The sequence below is a fragment of the Salmo trutta genome, chromosome 28, assembly GCF_901001165.1.
Source record: "Salmo trutta chromosome 28, fSalTru1.1, whole genome shotgun sequence".
NCBI lineage: Eukaryota > Metazoa > Chordata > Actinopteri > Salmoniformes > Salmonidae > Salmo > Salmo trutta.
In genome coordinates this window covers 2330639-2354638 of record NC_042984.1, presented here as the reverse complement: position 1 = coordinate 2354638, position 24000 = coordinate 2330639, and the positions used below count along the sequence as shown (strand labels likewise).

Genomic DNA, 24000 nt, shown 5'->3' with positions numbered 1-24000 from the left:
TACGGCAGCTTCTCTGTCCGACACGGTAACCCGTTAGAGGTGAATCCTAACGTTACGGCAGCTTCTCTGTCCGACACGGTAAACCCGTTAGAGGTGAATCCTAACGTTACAGCAGCTTCTCTGTCCGACACGGTAACCCGTTAGAGGTGAATCCTAACGTTACAGCAGCTTCTCTGTCCGACACGGTAACCGTTAGAGGTGAATCCTAACGTTACAGCAGCTTCTCTGTCCGAACGGTAAACCGTTAGAGGTGAATCCTAACGTTACAGGCAGCTTCTCTGTCCGACACGGTAACCCGTTTAGAGGTGAATCCTAACGTTACGGCAGCTTCTCTGTCAGACACGGTAACCCGTTAGAGGTGAATCCTAACGTTACGGCAGACTTCTCTGTCCGACACGGTAACCCGTTAGAGGTGAATCCTAACGTTACGGCAGCTTCTCTGTCCGACACGGTAACCCGTTAGAGGTGAAATCCTAACGTTACGGCAGCTTCTCTGTCCGACACGGTAACCCGTTAGAGGTGAATCCTAACGTTACGGCAGCTTCTCTGTCCGACACGGTAACCCGTTAGAGGTGAATCCTAACGTTACGGCAGCTTCTCTGTCCGACACGGTAACCCGTTAGAGGTGAATCCTAACGTTACAGCAGCTTCTCTGTCCGACACGGTAACCCGTTAGAGGTGATCCTAACGTTACAGCAGCTTCTCTGTCCGACACCGGTAACCCGTTAGAGGTGAATCCTAACGTTACGGCAGCTTCTCTGTCCGACACGGGTAACCCGTTAGAGGTGAATCCTAACGTTACGGCAGCTTCTCTGTCCGACACGGTAACCCGTTAGAGGTGAATCCTAACGTTACGGCAGCTTCTCTGTCCGACACGGTAACCCGTTAGAGGTGAATCCTAACGTTACGGCAGCTTCTCTGTCCGACACGGTAACCGTTAGAGGTGAATCCTAACGTTTACAGGCAGCTTCTCTGTCCGACACGGTAACCCGTTAGAGGTGAATTCCTAACGTTACAGGCAGCTTCTCTGTCCGACACGGTAACCCGTTAGAGGTGAATCCTAACGTTACAGGCAGCTTCTCTGTCCGACACGGTAACCCGTTAGAGGTGAATCCTAACGTTACAGCAGCTTCTCTGTCCGACACCGGTAACCGTTAGAGGTGAATCCTAACGTTACAGCAGTCTTCTCTGTCCGATACACGGTTAACCGTTAGAGGTGAATCCTAACGTTACAGCAGCTTCTCTGTCCGACACGGTAAACCCGTTAGAGGTGAATCCAACGTTACAGCAGCTTCTCTGTCCGACACGGTAACCCCGTTAGAGGTGAATCCTAACGTTACGGCAGCTTCTCTGTCCGACACGGTAACCCGTTAGAGGTGAATCCTAACGTTACAGCAGCTTCTCTGTCCGACACGGTAAACCCGTTAGAGGTGAATCCTAACGTTACGCAGCTTCTCTGTCCGACACGGTAACCCGTTAGAGGTGAATCCTAACGTTACGGCAGCTTCTCTGTCCGACACGGGTAACCCGTTAGAGGTGAATCCTAACGTTACAGCAGCTTCTCTGTCCGACACGGTACCCGTTAGAGGTGAATCCTAACGTTACAGCAGCTTCCTGTCCGACACGGTAACCCGTTAGAGGTGAATCCTAACGTTACAGCAGCTTCTCTGTCCGACACGGTAACCCGTTAGATGGTGAATCCTAACGTTACGGCAGCTTCTCTGTCCGACACGGTAACCCGTTAGAGGGTGAATCCTAACGTTTTACGGCAGCTTCTCTGGTCCGACACGGTAACCCGTTAGAGGTGAATCCTAAACGTTACAGCAGCTTCTCTGTCCGACACGGTAACCGTTAGAGGTGAATCCTAACGTACGGCAGCTTCTCTGTCCGACACGGTAACCCGTAGAGGTGAATCCTAACGTTACGGCAGCTTCTCTGTCCGACACGGTAACCCGTTAGAGGTGAATCCTAACGTTACGGCAGTCTCTGTCCGACCGGTAACCGTTAGAGGTGAATCCTAACGTTACGGCAGCTTCTCTGTCCGACACGGTAAACCCGTTAGAGGTGAATCCTAACGTTACAGCAGCTTCTCTGTCCGACACGGTAAACCGTTAGAGGTGAATCCTAACGTTACAGCAGCTTCTCTGTCCGACACGGTAACCGTTAGAGGTGAATCCTAACGTTACGGCAGCTTCTCTGTCCGACGGTAACCCGTTAGAGGTGAATCCTAACGTTACGGCAGCTTCTCTGTCCGACACGGTAACCGTTAGAGGTGAATCCTAACGTTACGGCAGCTTCTCTGTCCGACACGGTAACCCGTTAGAGGTGAATCCTAACGTTACGGCAGCTTCTCTGTCCGACACGGTAACCCGTTAGAGGTGAATCCTAACGTTACGGCAGCTTCTCTGTCCGACACGGTAACCCGTTAGAGGTGAATCCTAACGTTACGGCAGCTTCTCTGTCCGACACGGTAACCCGTTAGAGGTGAATCCTAACGTTACGGCAGCTTCTCTGTCCGACACGGTAACCCGTTAGAGGTGAATCCTAACGTTACGGCAGCTTCTCTGTCCGACACGGTAACCCGTTAGAGGTGAATCCTAACGTTACAGGCAGCTTCTCTGTCCGACACGGTAACCCGTTAGAGGTGAATCCTAACGTTACGGCAGCTTCTCTGTCCGACACGGTAACCCGTTAGAGGTGAATCCTAACGTTACAGCAGCTTCTCTGTCCGACACGGTAACCCGTTAGAGGTGAATCCTAACGTTACAGCAGCTTCTCTGTCCGACACGGTAACCCGTTAGAGGTGAATCCTAACGTTACAGCAGCTTCTCTGTCCGACACGGTAACCCGTTAGAGGTGAATCCTAACGTTACAGCAGCTTCTCTGTCCGACACGGTAACCCGTTAGAGGTGAATCCTAACGTTACGGCAGCTTCTCTGTCCGACACGGTAACCCGTTAGAGGTGAATCCTAACGTTACGGCAGCTCTCTGTCCGACACGGTAACCCGTTAGAGGTGAATCCTAACGTTACGGCAGCTTCTCTGTCCGACACGGTAACCGTTAGAGGTGAATCCTAACGTTACAGCAGCTTCTCTGTCCGACACGGTAACCCGTTAGAGGTGAATCCTAACGTTACGGCAGCTTCTCTGTCCGACACGGTAACCCGTAGAGGTGAATCCTAACGTTACGGCAGCTTCTCTGTCCGACACGGTAACCCGTTAGAGGTGAATCCTAACGTTACAGCAGCTTCTCTGTCCGACACGGTAACCCGTTAGAGGTGAATCCTAACGTTACGGCAGCTTCTCTGTCCGACACGGTAACCCGTTAGAGGTGAATCCTAACGTTACAGCAGCCTTCCGGTCTGTCCGACACGGTAACCCGTTAGAGGTGAATCCTAACGTTACGGCAGCTTCTCCTGTCGCGACACGGTAACCCGTTAGAGGTGAATCCTAACGTTACGGCAGCTTCTCTGGCCCGACACGGTAACCCGTTAGAGGTGAATCCTAACGTTACGGCAGCTCTCTGTCCGACACGGTAACCGTTAGAGGTGAATCCTAACGTTACGGCAGCTTCTCCTGTCCGACACGGTAACCCGTTAGAGGTGAATCCTAACGTTACGGCAGCTTCTCTGTCCGACACGGTAACCGTAGAGGTGAATCCTAACGTTACCGCAAGCTTCTCTGTCCGACACGGTAACCCGTTAGAGGTGAATCCTAACGTTACAGCAGCTTCTCTGTCCGACACGGTAACCCGTTAGAGGTGAATTCCTAACGCTCTACAGAAGCTTCTCTGTCCGACACGGGTAACCCGTTAGAGGTGAATCCTAACGTTACAGCAGCTTCTCTGTTCCGGACACGGCTAACCCGTTAGAGGTGAATCCTAACGTTACAGCAGCTTCTCTGTCCGACACGGTAACCGTTAGAGGTGAATCCTAACGGTACAGCAGCTTCTCTGTCGACACGGTAACCGTTAGAGGTGAATCCTAACGTTACAGGCAGCTTCTCTGTCCGACACGGTAACCCGTTAGAGGTGAATCCTAACGTTACAGCAGCTTCTCTGTCCGACACGGTAACCCGTTAGAGGTGATCCTAACGTTACAGCAGCTTCTCTGTCCGACACGGTAACCCGTTAGAGGTGAATCCTAACGTTACAGCAGCTTCTCTGTCCGACACGGTAACCCGTTAGAGGTGAATCCTAACGTTACAGCAGCTTCTCTGTCCGACACGGTAAACCCGTTAGAGGTGAATCCTAACGTTACAGCAGCTTCTCTGTCCGACACGGTAACCCGTTAGAGGTGAATCCTAACGTTACAGCAGCTTCTCTGTCCGACACGGTAACCCGTTAGAGGTGAATCCTAACGTTACAGCAGCTTCTCTGTCCGACACGGTAACCCGTTAGAGGTGAATCCTAACGTTACAGCAGCTTCTCTGTCCGACACGGTAACCCGTTAGAGGTGAATCCTAACGTTACAGCAGCTTCTCTGTCCGACACGGTAACCCGTTAGAGGTGAATCCTAACGTTACAGGCAGCTTCTCTGTCCGACACGGTAAACCCGTTAGAGGTGAATCCTAACGTTACGGCAGCTTCTCTGGTCCGACACGGTAACCCGTTAGAGGTGAATCCTAACGTTACAGCAGCTTCTCTGTCCGACACGGTAACCCGTTAGAGGTGAATCCTAACGTTACGGCAGCTTCTCTGTCCGACACGGTAACCCGTTAGAGGTGAATCCTAACGTTACAGCAGCTTCTCTGTCCGACACGGTAACCCGTTAGAGGTGAATCCTAACGTTACAGCAGCTTCTCTGTCCGACACGGTAACCCGTTAGAGGTGAATCCTAACGTTACAGCAGCTTCTCTGTCCGACACGGTAACCCGTTAGAGGTGAATCCTAACGTTACAGCAGCTTCTCTGTCCGACACGGTAACCCGTTAGAGGTGAATCCTAACGTTACAGCAGCTTCTCTGTCCGACACGGTAACCGTTAGAGGTGAATCCTAACGTTACAGCAGCTTCTCTGTCCGACACGGTAACCCGTTAGAGGTGAATCCTAACGTTACGGCAGCTTCTCTGTCCGACACGGTAACCCGTTAGAGGTGAATCCTAACGTTACGGCAGCTTCTCTGTCCGACACGGTAACCCGTTAGAGGTGAATCCTAACGTTACGGCAGCTTCTCTGTCCGACACGGTAACCCGTTAGAGGTGAATCCTAACGTTACGGCAGCTTCTCTGTCCGACACGGTAACCCGTTAGAGGTGAATCCTAACGTTACGGCAGCTTCTCTGTCCGACACGGTAACCCGTTAGAGGTGAATCCTAACGTTACAGCAGCTTCTCTGTCCGACACGGTAACCCGTTAGAGGTGAATCCTAACGTTACAGCAGCTTCTCTGTCCGACACGGTAACCCGTTAGAGGTGAATCCTAACGTTACAGCAGCTTCTCTGTCCGACACGGTAACCCGTTAGAGGTGAATCCTAACGTTACGGCAGCTTCTCTGTCCGACACGGTAACCCGTTAGAGGTGAATCCTAACGTTACAGGCAGCTTCTCTGTCCGACACGGTAACCCGTTAGAGGTGAATCCTAACGTTACGGCAGCTTCTCTGTCCGACACGGTAACCCGTTAGAGGTGAATCCTAACGTTACGGCAGCTTCTCTGTCCGACACGGTAACCCGTTAGAGGTGAATCCTAACGTTACGGCAGCTTCTCTGTCCGACACGGTAACCCGTTAGAGGTGAATCCTAACGTTACAGCAGCTTCTCTGTCCGACACGGTAACCCGTTAGAGGTGAATCCTAACGTTACAGCAGCTTCTCTGTCCGACACGGTAACCCGTTAGAGGTGAATCCTAACGTTACAGCAGCTTCTCTGTCCGACACGGTAACCCGTTAGAGGTGAATCCTAACGTTACAGCAGCTTCTCTGTCCGACACGGTAACCCGTTAGAGGTGAATCCTAACGTTACAGCAGCTTCTCTGTCCGACACGGTAACCCGTTAGAGGTGAATCCTAACGTTACAGCAGCTTCTCTGTCCGACACGGTAACCCGTTAGAGGTGAATCCTAACGTTACAGCAGCTTCTCTGTCCGACACGGTAACCCGTTAGAGGTGAATCCTAACGTTACAGCAGCTTCTCTGTCCGACACGGTAACCCGTTAGAGGTGAATCCTAACGTTACAGCAGCTTCTCTGTCCGACACGGTAACCCGTTAGAGGTGAATCCTAACGTTACAGCAGCTTCTCTGTCCGACACGGTAAACCCGTTAGAGGTGAATCCTACGTTACAGGCAGCTTCTCTGTCCGACACGGTAACCCGTTAGAGGTGAATCCTAACGTTACAGCAGCTTCTTCCTGTCCGACACGGTAACCGTTAGAGGTGAATCCTAACGTTACAGCAGCTTCTCTGTCCGACACGGTAACCCGTTAGAGGTGAATCCTAACGTTACAGCGCTTCTCTGTCCGACACGGTAACCCGTTAGAGGTGAATCCTAACGTTACAGCAGCTTCTCTGTCCGACACGGTAACCCGTTAGAGGTGAATCCTAACGTTACGGCAGCTTCTCTGTCCGACACGGTAACCCGTTAGAGGTGAATCCTAACGTTACGGCGCTTCTCTGTCCGACACGGTAACCCGTTAGAGGTGATTCCTAACGTTACAGCAGCTTCTCTGTCCGACACGGTAACCCGTTAGAGGTGAATCCTAACGTTACAGGCAGCTCTCTGTCCGACACGGTAAACCCGTTAGAGGTGAATCCTAACGTTACGGCAGCTTCTCTGTCCGACACGGTAACCCGTTAGAGGTGAATCCTAACCGTTACGGCCAGCTTCTCTGTCCGACACGGTAACACGTTAGAGGTGAATCCTAACGTTACGGCAGCTTCTCTGTCGACACGGTAACCCGTTAGAGGTGAATCCTAACGTTACGGCAGCTTCTCTGTCCGACACGGTAACCCGTTAGAGGTGAATCCTAACGTTACAGCAGCTTCTCTGTCCGACACGGTAACCCGTTAGAGGTGAATCCTAACGTTACAGCAGCTTCTCTGTCCGACACGGTAACCCGTTTAGAGGTGAATCCTAACGTTACAGCAGCTTCTCTGTCCGACACGGTAACCCGTTAGAGGTGAATCCTAACGTTACAGCAGCTTCTCTGTCCGACACGGTAACCCGTTAGAGGTGAATCCTAACGTTACGGCAGCTTCTCTGTCCGACACGGTAACCCGTTAGAGGTGAATCCTAACGTTACGGCAGCTTCTCTGTCCGACACGGTAACCCGTTAGAGGTGAATCCTAACGTTACAGCAGCTTCTCTGTCCGACACGGTAACCCGTTAGAGGTGAATCCTACTGTATTTCAGATCGTCGTTTTAAATAAGAATATGTTGTTAATTGACTGACCTGTGTATATCTTGGTCCAGTCAAGGACCTTTGACCTTTGACCTCTGATGACTAATGGCTGTCTGTCCGTCCCAGGGTAAGGACCTGACGCGTGCCATGACTCGTGATGAGGTGGTCGCCAGGTTAGGTGACCAGGAGTGTGAGGTCAAGACTCTAGACAGCACTCACCTGTACTGTGAGCCACCTGAGAAACAGCCAGACAGTCTAGGGAGCAACCAACTGCCCAGCCTGAGGGTTTGTACACACACACACACACACACACACACACACACACACACGGTCAGTACTGTACTGTATTCTAGAGCTGCCCAGCCTTTGGATTGTTATCTCCTGATAGTGTTGCAGTACTACATCACAGCTTCCTACAGCATGGTTATTCTAGAGCTGTGTTCCTCAACCATCTCCACACCAGGAACTGGAATGACATGATGCAATTATTTAATGATTGAGGATGTTTATATGTATCTGTCCCTCCTCTCCCCTCCTCTCCCTCCGTCTCTCTCTCCCTCTCTCTCTCCCCCCTCTCCCTCTCTCTCCCCTCTCTTTCACCTTCTTTCACCCTCTCTCCCCTCCTCTCCCTCCGTATCTCTCTCCCCTGTCACTCTCTCTCACCCTCTCTCCCCCCTTTCCCTCTCTCTCTCCCCTCTCTTGCACCTTCTTTCCCTCTCTCTCTCCCCTCTCTTTCACCTTCTTTCCCTCTCTCCACTCCCCTCCCCACTCTCTCCCTCTCTCCCCTGTCACTCTCTCTCACCCTCTCTCCCCCCTTTCCCTCTCTCTCTCCCCTCTCTTTCACCTTCTTTCCCTCTCTCCCCTCTCTCTCCCTTTCTCCCCTGTCACTCTCTCTCTCCCTCTCTCCCCCCTCTACCTCCTCCTCTCTCTCCGTCTCTCTCCCCTGTCACTCTCTCTCTCCCTCTCTCCCCCCTCTCCCTCTCTCCCCTCCCCTCTTTCTCCCTCTCTTTCACCCTCTTTCCCTCTCCCTCCGTCTCTCTCCCTCTCTCTAGGTGGTAATGGGGAAGCTGAACGTAGACCTGGGCACAGTGCAGTATGATACAGAAGGCCTCTCACCTGTCCCTCTGGCTGCCCAGGTGGGACTGGCTGCAGGGGCTGCTGTGGTGGTCCTGGTGGTGCTGGTCATTATCCTCATGTACAGGTCAGTCACACACACACACACACACACACACACACACACACACACACACACACACACACACACACACTAACACACACACACTCACACACTCGCTCACTCAACTCACACACGTACAGACAGGCACACACACAAACTCTCTCTTTCACACACTCACTCATCTATATAACTTAATTTGTTTGATTTGATTGATTGATTGATTGATTGATTGGTTGATAGTAGTTGATTGATTGATAGTAGTTGATTTAACTGATTGATTACCGGATTGATTGATAGTAGTTGATTGATTAACTAATTGATTGATAGTAGTTGATTGATTACCTGATTGATTGATTGATAGTAGTTGATTGATTAACTGATTGATTGATAGTAGTTGATTGATTAACTGATTGATTGATAGTAGTTGATTGATTACCTGATTGATTTATAGTAGTTGATTGATTACCTGACTGATTGATTGATTGATTGATTGATAGTAGTTGATTGATTAACTGATTGATTGATAGTAGTTGATTGATTAACTGATTGATTGATAGTAGTTGATTGATTAACTGATTGATTGATAGTAGTTGATTGATTACCTGATTGATTTATAGTAGTTGATTGATTACCTGATTGATTGATTGATTGATTGATTGATTGATAGTAGTTGATTTAACTGATTGATTACCGGATTGATTGATAGTAGTTGATTGATTACCTGATTGATTTATAGTAGTTGATTGATTACCTGATTGATTGATTGGTTGATTGATTACCTGATTGATTGATAGTAGTTGATTGATTACCTGATTGATTGATAGTAGATGATTGATTGATAGTAGTTGATTGATTACCTGATTGATTGATGGTAGTTGATTGATTGACTTGATTGATAGTAGTTGATTGATTACCTGATTGATTGATAGTAGTTGATTGATTGACTTGATTGATAGTGGTTGATTGATTACCTGATTGATTGATAGTAGATGATTGATTACCTGATTGATTGATAGTAGATGATTGATTACCTGATTGATTGATAGTAGTTGATTGATTACCTGATTGATTTATAGTAGTTGATTGATTACCTGATTGATTGATTGGTTGATTGATTACCTGATTGATTGATAGTAGTTGATTGATTGATAGTAGATGATTGATTGATAGTAGTTGATTGATTACCTGATTGATTGATAGTAGATGATTGATTGATAGTAGTTGATTGATTACCTGATTGATTGATAGTAGTTGATTGATTACCTGATTGATTGATTGTAGTTGATTTGCAGTGAATCCCAGGTGAGGTATTGTATCTGTGTGTGTCTGTGTGCAGGAGGAAGAGCAAGCAGGCTCTGAGAGACTACAAGAAGGTGCTGGTTCAGCTGGAGACTCTGGAGATCAATGTGGGAGACCAGTGCAGGAAGGAGTTCACAGGTAAACTACTGCAGCCATCAGCCTGTTTACTTCAATAGAGGCTTCGTCTGAAATGGTACCCTATGCCCTATATAGTGCACTACTTTTGGCAATGGAACTCTGGTCAAAATGAGTGCTTTACATAGGGGATAGTGCTTTACATAAGGGATAGTGCTTTACATAGGGGATAGTGCTTTACATAGGGGATAGTGCTTTACATAGAGGACGGTGCTTTACATAGGGGATAGTGCTTTACATAGGGGATAGTGCTTTACATAGAGGATAGTGCTTTACATAAGGGATAGTGCTTTACATAGGGGATAGTGCTTTACATAGGGGATAGTGCTTTACATAGAGGATAGTGCTTTACATAGGGGATAGTGCTTTACATAGAGGATAGTGCTTTACATAGAGGATAGTGCTTTACATAGGGGATAGTGCTTTACATAGAGGATAGTGCTTTACATAGGGGATAGTGCTTTACATAGTGCATTACATAGGGGATAGTGCTTTACATAGAGCATAGTGCTTTACATAGTGCTTTACATAGGGGATAGTGCTTTACATAGAGGATAGTGCTTTACATAGGGGATAGTGCTTTACATAGGGGATAGTGCTTTACATAGGGGATAGTGCTTTACATAGGGGATAGTGCTTTACATAGAGGATAGTGCTTTACATAGTGGATAGTGCTTTACATAGAGGATAGTGCTTTACATAGGGGATAGTGCTTTACATAGGGGATAGTGCTTTACATAGGGGATAGTGCTTTACATAGAGGATAGTGCTTTACATAGGGGATAGTGCTTTACATAGAGGATAGTGCTTTACATAGAGGATAGTGCTTTACATAGAGGATAGTGCTTTACATAGAGGATAGTGCTTTACATAGAGGATAGTGCTTTACATAGGGGATAGTGCTTTACATAGAGGATAGTGCTTTACATAGTGCTTTACATAGGGGATAGTGCTTTACATAGGGGATAGTGCTTTACATAGAGCATAGTGCTTTACATAGTGCTTTACATAGGGGATAGTGCTTTACATAGAGGATAGTGCTTTACATAGTGCTTTACATAGGGGATAGTGCTTTACATAGGGGATAGTGCTTTACATAGGGATAGTGCTTTACATAGAGGATAGTGCTTTACATAGAGGATAGTGCTTTACATAGGGGATAGTGCTTTACATAGAGGATAGTGCTTTACATAGAGGATAGTGCTTTACATAGGGGATAGTGCTTTACATAGAGCCTAGTGCTTTACATAGTGCTTTACATAGGGGATAGTGCTTTACATAGAGGATAGTGCTTTACATAGGGGATAGTGCTTTACATAGGGGATAGTGCTTTACATAGGGGATAGTGCTTTACATAGGGGATAGTGCTTTACATAGGGGATAGTGCTTTACATAGAGGATAGTGCTTTACATAGGGGATAGTGCTTTACATAGAGCATAGTGCTTTACATAGTGCTTTACATAGGGGATAGTGCTTTACATAGAGGATAGTGCTTTACATAGGGGATAGTGCTTTACATAGGGGATAGTGCTTTACATAGAGGATAGTGCTTTACATAGGGGATAGTGCTTTACATAGGGGATAGTGCTTTACATAGAGGATAGTGCTTTACATAGGGGATAGTGCTTTACATAGGGGATAGTGCTTTACATAGGGGATAGTGCTTTACATAGGGGATAGTGCTTTACATAGGGGATAGTGCTTTACATAGAGGATAGTGCTTTACATAGGGGATAGTGCTTTACATAGGGGATAGTGCTTTACATAGAGGATAGTGCTTTACATAGGGGATAGTGCTTTACATAGGGGATAGTGCTTTACATAGAGGATAGTGCTTTACATAGTGCAATACATAGAGGATAGTGCTTTACATAGAGGATAGTGCTTTACATAGAGGATAGTGCTTTACATAGAGGATAGTGCTTTACATAGTGGATAGTGCTTTACATAGGGATAGTGCTTTACATAGAGGATAGTGCTTTACATAGAGGATAGTGCTTTACATAGAGGATAGTGCTTTACATAGTGGATAGTGCTTTACATAGGGGATAGTGCTTTACATAGAGGATAGTGCTTTACATAGAGGATAGTGCTTTACATAGAGCATAGTGCTTTACATAGTGCTTTACATAGGGGATAGTGCTTTACATAGGGGATAGTGCTTTACATAGAGGATAGTGCTTTACATAGGGGATAGTGCTTTACATAGGGGATAGTGCTTTACATAGGGGATAGTGCTTTACATAGGGGATAGTGCTTTACATAGGGGATAGTGCTTTACATAGAGGATAGTGCTTTACATAGAGGATAGTGCTTTACATAGAGGATAGTGCTTTACATAGGGGATAGTGCTTTACATAGAGCATAGTGCTTTACATAGTGCTTTACATAGGGGATAGTGCTTTACATAGGGGATAGTGCTTTACATAGGGATAGTGCTTTACATAGAGGATAGTGCTTTACATAGAGGATAGTGCTTTACATAGGGGATAGTGCTTTACATAGAGGATAGTGCTTTACATAGAGGATAGTGCTTTACATAGGGGATAGTGCTTTACATAGAGCCTAGTGCTTTACATAGTGCTTTACATAGGGGATAGTGCTTTACATAGAGGATAGTGCTTTACATAGGGGATAGTGCTTTACATAGGGGATAGTGCTTTACATAGGGGATAGTGCTTTACATAGGGGATAGTGCTTTACATAGGGGATAGTGCTTTACATAGAGGATAGTGCTTTACATAGGGGATAGTGCTTACATAGAGCATAGTGCTTTACATAGTGCTTTACATAGGGGATAGTGCTTTACATAGAGATAGTGCTTTACATAGGGGATAGTGCTTTACATAGGGGATAGTGCTTTACATAGAGGATAGTGCTTTACATAGGGGATAGTGCTTTACATAGGGGATAGTGCTTTACATAGGGGATAGTGATACTTACATAGAGGATAGTGCTTTACATAGGGGATAGTGCTTTACATAGGGGATAGTGCTTTACATAGAGGATAGTGCTTTACATAGGGGATAGTGCTTTACATAGGGGATAGTGCTTTACATAGGGGATAGTGCTTTACATAGAGGATAGTGCTTTACTAGGGGATAGTGCTTTACATAGGGGATAGTGCTTTTACATAGAGGATAGTGCTTTACATAGGGGATAGTGCTTTACATAGGGGATAGTGCTTTTACATAGAGGATAGTGCTTTACATAGTGCAATACATAGAGGATAGTGCTTTACATAGAGGATAGTGCTTTACATAGAGGATAGTGCTTTACATAGAGGATAGTGCTTTACATAGTGGATAGTGCTTTACATAGGGGATAGTGCTTTACATAGAGGATAGTGCTTTACATAGAGGATAGTGCTTTACATAGAGGATAGTGCTTTACATAGTGGATAGTGCTTTACATAGGGGATAGTGCTTTACATAGAGGATAGTGCTTTACATAGAGGATAGTGCTTTACATAGAGCATAGTGCTTTACATAGTGCTTTACATAGGGGATAGTGCTTTACATAGGGGATAGTGCTTTACATAGAGGATAGTGCTTTACATAGGGGATAGTGCTTTACATAGGGGATAGTGCTTTACATAGGGATAGTGCTTTACATAGGGGATAGTGCTTTACATAGGGGATAGTGCTTTACATAGAGGATAGTGCTTTACATAGAGGATAGTGCTTTACATAGAGGATAGTGCTTTACATAGGGGATAGTGCTTTACATAGAGCATAGTGCTTTACATAGTGCTTTACATAGGGGATAGTGCTTTACATAGAGGATAGTGCTTTACATAGGGGATAGTGCTTTACATAGAGGATAGTGCTTTACATAGGGGATAGTGCTTTACATAGGGGATAGTGCTTTACATAGGGGATAGTGCTTTACATAGAGGATAGTGCTTTACATAGAGGATAGTGCTTTACATAGAGGATAGTGCTTTACATAGGGATAGTGCTTTACATAGAGGATAGTGCTTTACATAGGGGATAGTGCTTTACATAGTGCATTACATAGGGATAGTGCTTTACATAGAAGCCTAGTGCTTTACATAGTGCGTTACAAGTCGGGATAGTGCTTTACTAAGTGAGGATACGTGCTTTACATAGAGGATAGTGCTTTACCCCAATAAGGGGGCTATTGCTTTACATAGGGGATAGTGCTTTTACATAGGGGATAGTGCTTTACATAGAGGCTTAGTGGCATTTACATAGTGGATAGTGCTTTACATAGCGGATAGTGCTTTACATAGGGATAGTGCTTTACATAGGGGATATGTGCTTTTACATAGGGGATTAGTGCTTTACATTAGGCATAGGGGATAGTGCTTTACATAGAGGATAGTGCTTTACATAGGGGATAGTGCTTTACATAGCGGATAGTGCTTTAACATAGAGGTAAGTGCCTTTACATAGTGCTTACATAGGGGATAGTGCTTTACATAGAGGATAGTGCTTTACATAGAGGATAGTGGCCTTTACATAGACGGATAGTGCTTTACATAGAGGATAGTGCTTTACATAGAGGATAGTGCTTTACATAGAGGATAGTGCTTTACATAGTGCTTTACATAGGGGATAGTGCTTTACATAGGGGATAGTGCTTTACATAGAGCATAGTGCTTTACATAGTGCTTTACATAGGGGATAGTGCTTTACATAGGGGATAGTGCTTTACATAGGGATAGTGCTTTACATAGAGGATAGTGCTTTACATAGAGGATAGTGCTTTACATAGGGGATAGTGCTTTACATAGAGGATAGTGCTTTACATAGAGGATAGTGCTTTACATAGAGGATAGTGCTTTACATAGAGGATAGTGCTTTACATAGAGGATAGTGCTTTACATAGGGGATAGTGCTTTACATAGGGGATAGTGCTTTACGTAGGGGATAGTGCTTTACATAGGGGATAGTGCTTTACATAGGGATAGTGCTTTACATAGGGGATAGTGCTTTACATAGTGCATTACATAGAGGATAGTGCTTTACATAGGGGATAGTGCTTTACATAGGGATAGTGCTTTACATAGAGGATAGTGCTTTACATAGGGGATAGTGCTTTACATAGTGCTTTACATAGAGGATAGTGCTTTACATAGAGGATAGTGCTTTACATAGGGGATAGTGCTTTACATAGTGCTTTACATAGGGGATAGTGCTTTACATAGTGCATTACATAGGGGATAGTGCTTTACATAGTGCTTTACATAAGGGATAGTGCTTTACATAGAGGATAGTGCTTTACATAGGGGATAGTGCTTTACATAGAGGATAGTGCATTACATAGGGGATAGTGCTTTACATAGGGGATAGTGCTTTACATAGTGCTTTACATAGAGGACGGTGCTTTACATAGGGGATAGTGCTTTACATAGGGGATAGTGCTTTACATAGGGGATAGTGCTTTACATAGGGGATAGTGCTTTACATAGAGGATAGTGCTTTACATAGAGGATAGTGCTTTACATAGGGGATAGTGCTTTACATAGAGGATAGTGCTTTACGATGAGGATAGTGCTTACATAGAGGATAGTGCTTTACATAGTGCATTACATAGGGGATAGTGCTTTACATAGGGGATAGTGCTTTACATAGAGGATAGTGCTTTACATAGGGGATAGTGCTTTACATAGTGGATAGTGCTTTACATAGGGGATAGTGCTTTACATAGTGCATTACATAGGGGATAGTGCTTTACATAGTGGATAGTGCTTTACATAGGGGATAGTGCTTTACATAGAGGATAGTGCTTTACATAGAGGATAGTGCTTTACATAGAGCATAGTGCTTTACATAGTGCTTTACATAGGGGATAGTGCTTTACATAGGGGATAGTGCTTTACATAGAGGATAGTGCTTTACATAGGGGATAGTGCTTTACATAGGGGATAGTGCTTTACATAGGGGATAGTGCTTTACATAGAGGATAGTGCTTACATAGAGGATAGTGCTTTACATAGAGGATAGTGCTTTACATAGGGGATAGTGCTTTACATAGAGCATAATGCTTTACATAGTGCTTTACATAGGGGATAGTGCTTTACATAGAGGATAGTGCTTTACATAGGGGATAGTGCTTTACATAGGGATAGTGCTTTACATAGGGGATAGTGCTTTACATAGTGGATAGTGCTTTACATAGAGGATAGTGCTTTACATAGGGGATAGTGCTTTACATAGGGGATAGTGCTTTACATAGGGGATAGTGCTTTACATAGAGGATAGTGCTTTACATAGGGGATAGTGCTTTACATAGGGGATAGTGCTTTACATAGAGGATAGTGCTTTACATAGAGGATAGTGCTTTACATAGTGCTTTACATAGGGGATAGTGCTTTACATAGAGGATAGTGCTTTACATAGAGGATAGTGCTTTACATAGAGGATAGTGCTTTACATAGAGGATAGTGCTTTACATAGGGGATAGTGCTTTACATAGGGATAGTGCTTTACATAGGGATAGTGCTTTACATAGAGGATAGTGCTTTACATAGGGGATAGTGCTTTACATAGTGCTTTACATAGAGGATAGTGCTTTACATAGAGGATAGTGCTTTACATAGGGGATAGTGCTTTACATAGTGCTTTACATAGGGGATAGTGCTTTACATAGTGCATTACATAGGGGATAGTGCTTTACATAGTGCTTTACATAAGGATAGTGCTTTACATAGAGGATAGTGCTTTACATAGGGGATAGTGCTTTACATAGAGGATAGTGCATTACATAGGGGATAGTGCTTTACATAGGGGATAGTGCTTTACATAGTGCTTTACATAGAGGACGGTGCTTTACATAGGGGATAGTGCTTTACATAGGGGATAGTGCTTTACATAGGGGATAGTGCTTTACATAGGGGATAGTGCTTTACATAGAGGATAGTGCTTTACATAGAGGATAGTGCTTTACATAGGGGATAGTGCTTTACATAGGGGATAGTGCTTTACATAGAGGATAGTGCTTTACATAGAGGATAGTGCTTTACATAGTGCATTACATAGGGGATAGTGCTTTACATAGGGGATAGTGCTTTACATAGAGGATAGTGCTTTACATAGGGGATAGTGCTTTACATAGTGGATAGTGCTTTACATAGGGGATAGTGCTTTACATAGTGCATTACATAGGGGATAGTGCTTTACATAGTGGATAGTGCTTTACATAGGGGATAGTGCTTTACATAGAGGATAGTGCTTTACATAGAGGATAGTGCTTTACATAGAGCATAGTGCTTTACATAGTGCTTTACATAGGGGATAGTGCTTACATAGGGGATAGTGCTTTACATAGAGGATAGTGCTTTACATAGGGGATAGTGCTTTACATAGGGGATAGTGCTTTACATAGGGGATAGTGCTTTACATAGAGGATAGTGCTTTACATAGAGGATAGTGCTTTACATAGAGGATAGTGCTTTACATAGGGGATAGTGCTTTACATAGAGCATAGTGCTTTACATAGTGCTTTACATAGGGGATAGTGCTTTACATAGAGGATAGTGCTTTACATAGGGGATAGTGCTTTACATAGGGGATAGTGCTTTACATAGGGGATAGTGCTTTACATAGTGGATAGTGCTTTACATAGAGGATAGTGCTTTACATAGGGGATAGTGCTTTACATAGGGGATAGTGCTTTACATAGGGGATAGTGCTTTACATAGAGGATAGTGCTTTACATAGGGGATAGTGCTTTACATAGGGGATAGTGCTTTACATAGAGGATAGTGCTTTACATAGAGGATAGTGCTTTACATAGTGCTTTACATAGGGGATAGTGCTTTACATAGAGGATAGTGCTTTACATAGAGGATAGTGCTTTACATAGCGGATAGTGCTTTACATAGGGGATAGTGCTTTACATAGAGGATAGTGCTTACATAGTGCTTTACATAGGGGATAGTGCTTTACATAGAGGATAGTGCTTTACATAGAGGATAGTGCTTTACATAGGGGATAGTGCTTTACATAGAGCATAGTGCTTTACATAGTGCTTTACATAGGGGATAGTGCTTTACATAGAGGATAGTGCTTTACATAGGGATAGTGCTTTACATAGGGGATAGTGCTTTACATAGAGGATAGTGCTTTACATAGGGGATAGTGCTTTACATAGGAGATAGTGCTTTACATAGGGGATAGTGCTTTACATAGAGGATAGTGCTTTACATAGGGGATAGTGCTTTACATAGGGGATAGTGCTTTACATAGAGGATAGTGCTTTACATAGAGGATAGTGCTTTACATAGGGGATAGTGCTTTACATAGGGGATAGTGCTTTACATAGGGGATAGTGCTTTCCATAGAAGATAGGTTGCCATTTTGGACGCAGGTATAACATTTATACAGCTCCTGAGCCTTCATAAAGACAGGATTAATTTATCCCCTTCCCCTCCTCTACTCCTCTCCTCTCCTCTCCTCTCCTCTCCTCTCGTCTCCTGTCCTCCCCTCTCCTCTCTCCTCTCCTCTCCTCTCCTCTCCTCTCCTCTCCTCTCCTCTCCTCTCCTCTCCTCTCCTCTCCTCTCCTCTCCTCTCCTCTCGTCTCGTCTCGTCTCCTGTCCTCCCCTCTTCTCTTCTCCTCTCCTCTCCTCTCCTCTCTTCTCCAGATCTGATGACAGAGATGATGGATCTGAGTAGTGATGTGGGTGGACCAGGTATTCCTCTCCTGGACTATAAGACGTATGCAGAGCGCGTGTTCTTCCCCGGCCAGAGGGGGGCTCCACTGAGCCAGAACCTGGACCTGCCAGAGTCCCGCAGACGGACGGTGGAACAGGGCCTGGGGCAACTCAACAACCTCCTCAACAACAGACTGTTCCTTATCAGGGTGAGTAAATGGTTGGACAGACAGACAGACAGACAGACAGACAGACAGACAGACAGACAGACAGACAGACAGACAGACAGACAGACACAGACGGCCAGACGATTGGACGGGCAGGCAGACGGACAGACGGACGGAAGGGCAGAGATGGACTCCGTAATATGGCTACCAACTGTTCCAGGGGGCCGTAATATGGCTACCAACTGTTCCAGGGGCTCCGTAATATGGCTACCTCTCCAGGGGCTCCGTAATATGGCTACCTCTCCAGGGGCTCCGTAATATGGCTACCTCTCCAGGGGCTCCGTAATATGGCTACCTCTCCAGGGGCTCCGTAATATGGCTACCAACTGTTCCAGGGGCTCTGTAATATGGCTACCAACTGTTCCAGGGGCTCTGTAATATGGCTACCAACTGTTCCAGGGGCTCCGTAATATGGCTACCAACTGTTCCAGGGGCTCTGTAATATGGCTACCAACTGTTCCAGGGGCTCTGTAATATGGCTACCAACTGTTCCAGGGGCTCCGTAATATGGCTACCTCTCCAGGGGCTCTGTAATATGGCTACCTCTCCAGGGGCTCCGTAATATGGCTACCTCTCCAGGGGCTCTGTAATATGGCTACCTCTCCAGGGGCTCTGTAATATGGCTACTAACTGTTCCAGGGGCTCCGTAATATGGCTACCTCTCCAGGGGCTCTGTAATATGGCTACCAACTGTTCCAGGGGGCCGTAATATGGCTACCAACTGTTCCAGGGGCTCCGTAATATGGCTACTAACTGTTCCAGGGGCTCCGTAATATGGCTACCTCTCCAGGGGTGCCGTAATATGGCTACCAACTGTTCCAGGGGCTCTGTAATATGGCTACCAACTGTTCCAGGGGCTCCGTAATATGGCTACCTCTCCAGGGGTGCCGTAATATGGCTACCTCTCCAGGGGCTCCGTAATATGGCTACCTCTCCAGGGGCTCCGTAATATGGCTACCTCTCCAGGGGTGCCGTAATATGGCTACCAACTGTTCCAGGGGCTCCGTAATATGGCTACCAACTGTTCCAGGGGTGCCGTAATATGGCTACTAACTGTTCCAGGGGGCCGTAATATGGCTACTAACTGTTCCAGGGGGCCGTAATATGGCTACCTCTCCAGGGGCTCCGTAATATGGCTACCTCTCCAGGGGCTCCGTAATATGGCTACCAACTGTTCCAGGGGGCCGTAATATGGCTACCAACTGTTCCAGGGGCTCCGTAATATGGCTACCTCTCCAGGGGCTCCGTAATATGGCTACCTCTCCAGGGGCTCCGTAATATGGCTACCTCTCCAGGGGCTCCGTAATATGGCTACCTCTCCAGGGGCTCCGTAATATGGCTACCAACTGTTCCAGGGGCTCTGTAATATGGCTACCAACTGTTCCAGGGGCTCTGTAATATGGCTACCAACTGTTCCAGGGGCTCCGTAATATGGCTACCAACTGTTCCAGGGGCTCTGTAATATGGCTACCAACTGTTCCAGGGGCTCTGTAATATGGCTACCAACTGTTCCAGGGGCTCCGTAATATGGCTACCTCTCCAGGGGCTCTGTAATATGGCTACCTCTCCAGGGGCTCCGTAATATGGCTACCTCTCCAGGGGCTCTGTAATATGGCTACCTCTCCAGGGGCTCTGTAATATGGCTACTAACTGTTCCAGGGGCTCCGTAATATGGCTACCTCTCCAGGGGCTCTGTAATATGGCTACCAACTGTTCCAGGGGGCCGTAATATGGCTACCAACTGTTCCAGGGGCTCCGTAATATGGCTACTAACTGTTCCAGGGGCTCCGTAATATGGCTACCTCTCCAGGGGTGCCGTAATATGGCTACCAACTGTTCCAGGGGCTCTGTAATATGGCTACCAACTGTTCCAGGGGCTCCGTAATATGGCTACCTCTCCAGGGGTGCCGTAATATGGCTACCTCTCCAGGGGCTCCGTAATATGGCTACCTCTCCAGGGGCTCCGTAATATGGCTACCTCTCCAGGGGTGCCGTAATATGGCTACCAACTGTTCCAGGGGCTCCGTAATATGGCTACCAACTGTTCCAGGGGTGCCGTAATATGGCTACTAACTGTTCCAGGGGGCCGTAATATGGCTACTAACTGTTCCAGGGGGCCGTAATATGGCTACCTCTCCAGGGGCTCCGTAATATGGCTACCTCTCCAGGGGCTCCGTAATATGGCTACCAACTGTTCCAGGGGCGCCGTAATATGGCTACCTCTCCAGGGGCTCTGTAATATGGCTACCTCTCCAGGGGCGCCGTAATATGGCTACCAACTGTTCCAGGGGCTCCGTAATATGGCTACTAACTGTTCCAGGGGGCCGTAATATGGCTACCTCTCCAGGGGCGCCGTAATATGGCTACCAACTGTTCCAGGGGCTCTGTAATATGGCTACCTCTCCAGGGGCTCTGTAATATGGCTACCAACTGTTCCAAGCTCTCAGAGGGGTTGGGATAAAGCAGAAGATACATTGGACTTTTAAAATAATAATCTACTCTCCTACTCTTCCAGTTCATCCACACTCTGGAGGCCCAGCAGAACTTCTCCCAGCGGGACCGAGGCTACGTGGCGTCTCTCCTGACCATGGCGCTGCACGACAAGCTGGAGTACTTCACCGATGTCATGAAGACCTTACTGGGAGACCTGGTGCAGCAATACGTCGCCAAGAACCCCAAACTCATGTTGCGCAGGTGGGTCTTTAGCTCAGTGGGAACGACACAGTCTCAATGACCCAGGTTCGTGTTACAGAGGGGATTCAGTGAACCACACTTGTGTGATGAGTAAGGTTATCTGAGGCCAAAAAGCTCATGCCTAGACTTTAGCTCAGCTGGCTAACACAGTCCTGTGGTACATAATTCAAACCCAGTCTGTCCCTGTAACATGACCTAACCTCTAGAGATGAATATGCTGATCTATCCTGATATATATATATATATATATATATATATATATATATATATATATATATATATATATATATATACTCAATCATGTGAGATGTTCCCAGTACAGGAACTCAATCATGTTGAGATGTTCCCAGTACAGGAACTAAATCATGGTGAGATGTTCCCAGTTCAGGAACTAAATCATGTTGAGATGTTCCCAGTACAGGAACTAAATCATGGTGAGATGTTCCCAGTTCAGGAACTCAATCATGTTGAGATGTTCCCAGTACAGGAAGTCAATCATGGTGAGATGTTCCTAATACAGGAACTCAATCATGGTGAGATGTTCCCAGTTTAGGAACACAATCATGGTGAGATGTTCCCAGTTCAGGAACACAATCATGGTGAGATGTTCCCAATACAGGAACTCAATCATGGTGAGATGTTCCCAATACAGGAACACAATCATGGTGAGATGTTCCCAATACAGGAACTCAATCATGTTGAGATGTTCCCAGTACAGGAACTCAATCATGTTGAGATGTTCCCAGTACAGGAACTCAATCATGGTGAGATGTTCCCAATACAGGAACTCAATCATGGTGAGATGTTCCCAATACAGGAACACAATCATGGTGAGATGTTCCCAATACAGGAACTCAATCATGTTGAGATGTTCCCAGTACAGGAACTCAATCATGGTGAGAACCCCAGTTTCCCCTCTAACTGATAGTGGGGTGGTAGAATCCCCTCTAACTGATAGTGGGGTGGTAGAATCCCCTCTAACTGATAGTGGGGTGGTAGAATCCCCTCTAACTGATAGTGGGGTGGTAGAACCCCCTCTAACTGATAGTGGGGTGGTAGAATCCCCTCTAACTGATAGTGGGGTGGTAGAATCCCCTCTAACTGATAGTGGGGTGGTAGAATCCCGTCTAACTGATAGTGGGGTGGTAGAATCCCCTCTAACTGATAGCGGGGTGGTAGAATCCCCTCTAACTGATAGCGGGGTGGTAGAATCCCCTCTAACTGATAGCGGGGTGGTAGAATCCCCTCTAACTGATAGTGGGGTGGTAGAATCCCCTCTAACTGATAGTGGGGTGGTAGAATCCCCTCTAACTGATAGTGGGGTGGTAGAATCCCAGTTCCCCCTCTAACTGATAGTGGGGTGGTAGAATCCCCTCTAACTGATAGTGGGGTGGTAGAATCCCAGTTCCCCCTCTAACTGATAGTGGGGTGGTAGAATCCCAGTTCCCCCTCTAACTGATAGTGGGGTGGTAGAATCCCCTCTAACTGATAGTGGGGTGGTAGAATCCCCTCTAACTGATAGTGGGGTGGTAGAATCCCAGTTCCCCCTCTAACTGATAGTGGGGTGGTAGAATCCCCTCTAACTGATAGTGGGGTGGTAGAATCCCCTCTAACTGATAGTGGGGTGGTAGAACCCCCTCTAACTGATAGTGGGGTGGTAGAATCCCCTCTAACTGATAGTGGGGTGGTAGAATCCCCTCTAACTGATAGTGGGGTGGTAGAATCCCCTCTAACTGATAGTGGGGTGGTAGAATCCCCTCTAACTGATAGTGAGGTGGTAGAACCCCCTCTAACTGATAGTGGGGTGGTAGAATCTCCTCTAACTGAAATTGGGGTGGTAGAACCCCCTCTAACTGATAGTGGGGTGGTAGAATCCCCTCTAACTGAAATTGGGGTGGTAGAATCCCCTCTAACTGATAGTGGGGTGGTAGAATCCCCTCTAACTGATAGTGGGGTGGTAGAATCCCCTCTAACTGATAGTGAGGTGGTAGAACCCCCTCTAACTGATAGTGGGGTGGTAGAATCCCCTCTAACTGAAATTGGGGTGGTAGAATCCCCTCTAACTGATAGTGGGGTGGTAGAATCCCCTCTAACTGATAGTGGGGTGGTAGAATCCCAGTTCCCCCTCTAACTGATAGTGGGGTGGTAGAATCCCCTCTAACTGATAGTGGGGTGGTAGAAACCCCTCTAACTGATAGTGGGGTGGTAGAATCTCCTCTAACTTATAGTGGGGTGGTATAATCCCCTCTAACTGATAGTGGGGTGGTAGAATCCCCTCTAACTGATAGTGGGGTGGTAGAATCCCCTCTAACTGATAGTGGGGTCGTAGAATCCCCTCTAACTGATAGTGGGGTGGTAGAATCCCTTCTAACTGATAGTGGGGTGGTATAATCCCAGTTCCCCCTCTAACTGATAGTGGGGTGGTAGAATCCCCTCTAACTGATAGTGGGGTGGTAGAATCCCCTCTAACTGATAGTGGGGTGGTAGAATCCCAGTTCCCCTCTAACTGATAGTGG

At 46.3% G+C, this 24000-nt stretch overlaps 1 protein-coding gene across 6 annotated transcripts in view; it reads left to right on the top strand.

Moving 5' to 3' along the window:
* LOC115165264 (plexin-B3) overlaps positions 1 to 24000 on the top strand; it is a 227978-nt gene that overhangs the window by 179315 nt on the left and 24663 nt on the right. For all 6 annotated transcript variants that reach the window (XM_029718268.1, XM_029718270.1, XM_029718265.1 and 3 more), the window contains exons 21-25: positions 7458 to 7616; positions 8384 to 8532; positions 9845 to 9945; positions 18555 to 18772; positions 21306 to 21484. In XM_029718268.1, coding sequence (XP_029574128.1) covers positions 7458 to 7616; positions 8384 to 8532; positions 9845 to 9945; positions 18555 to 18772; positions 21306 to 21484 — 806 coding nt within the window. The remainder of the gene's footprint in view (positions 1 to 7457; positions 7617 to 8383; positions 8533 to 9844; positions 9946 to 18554; positions 18773 to 21305; positions 21485 to 24000) is intronic.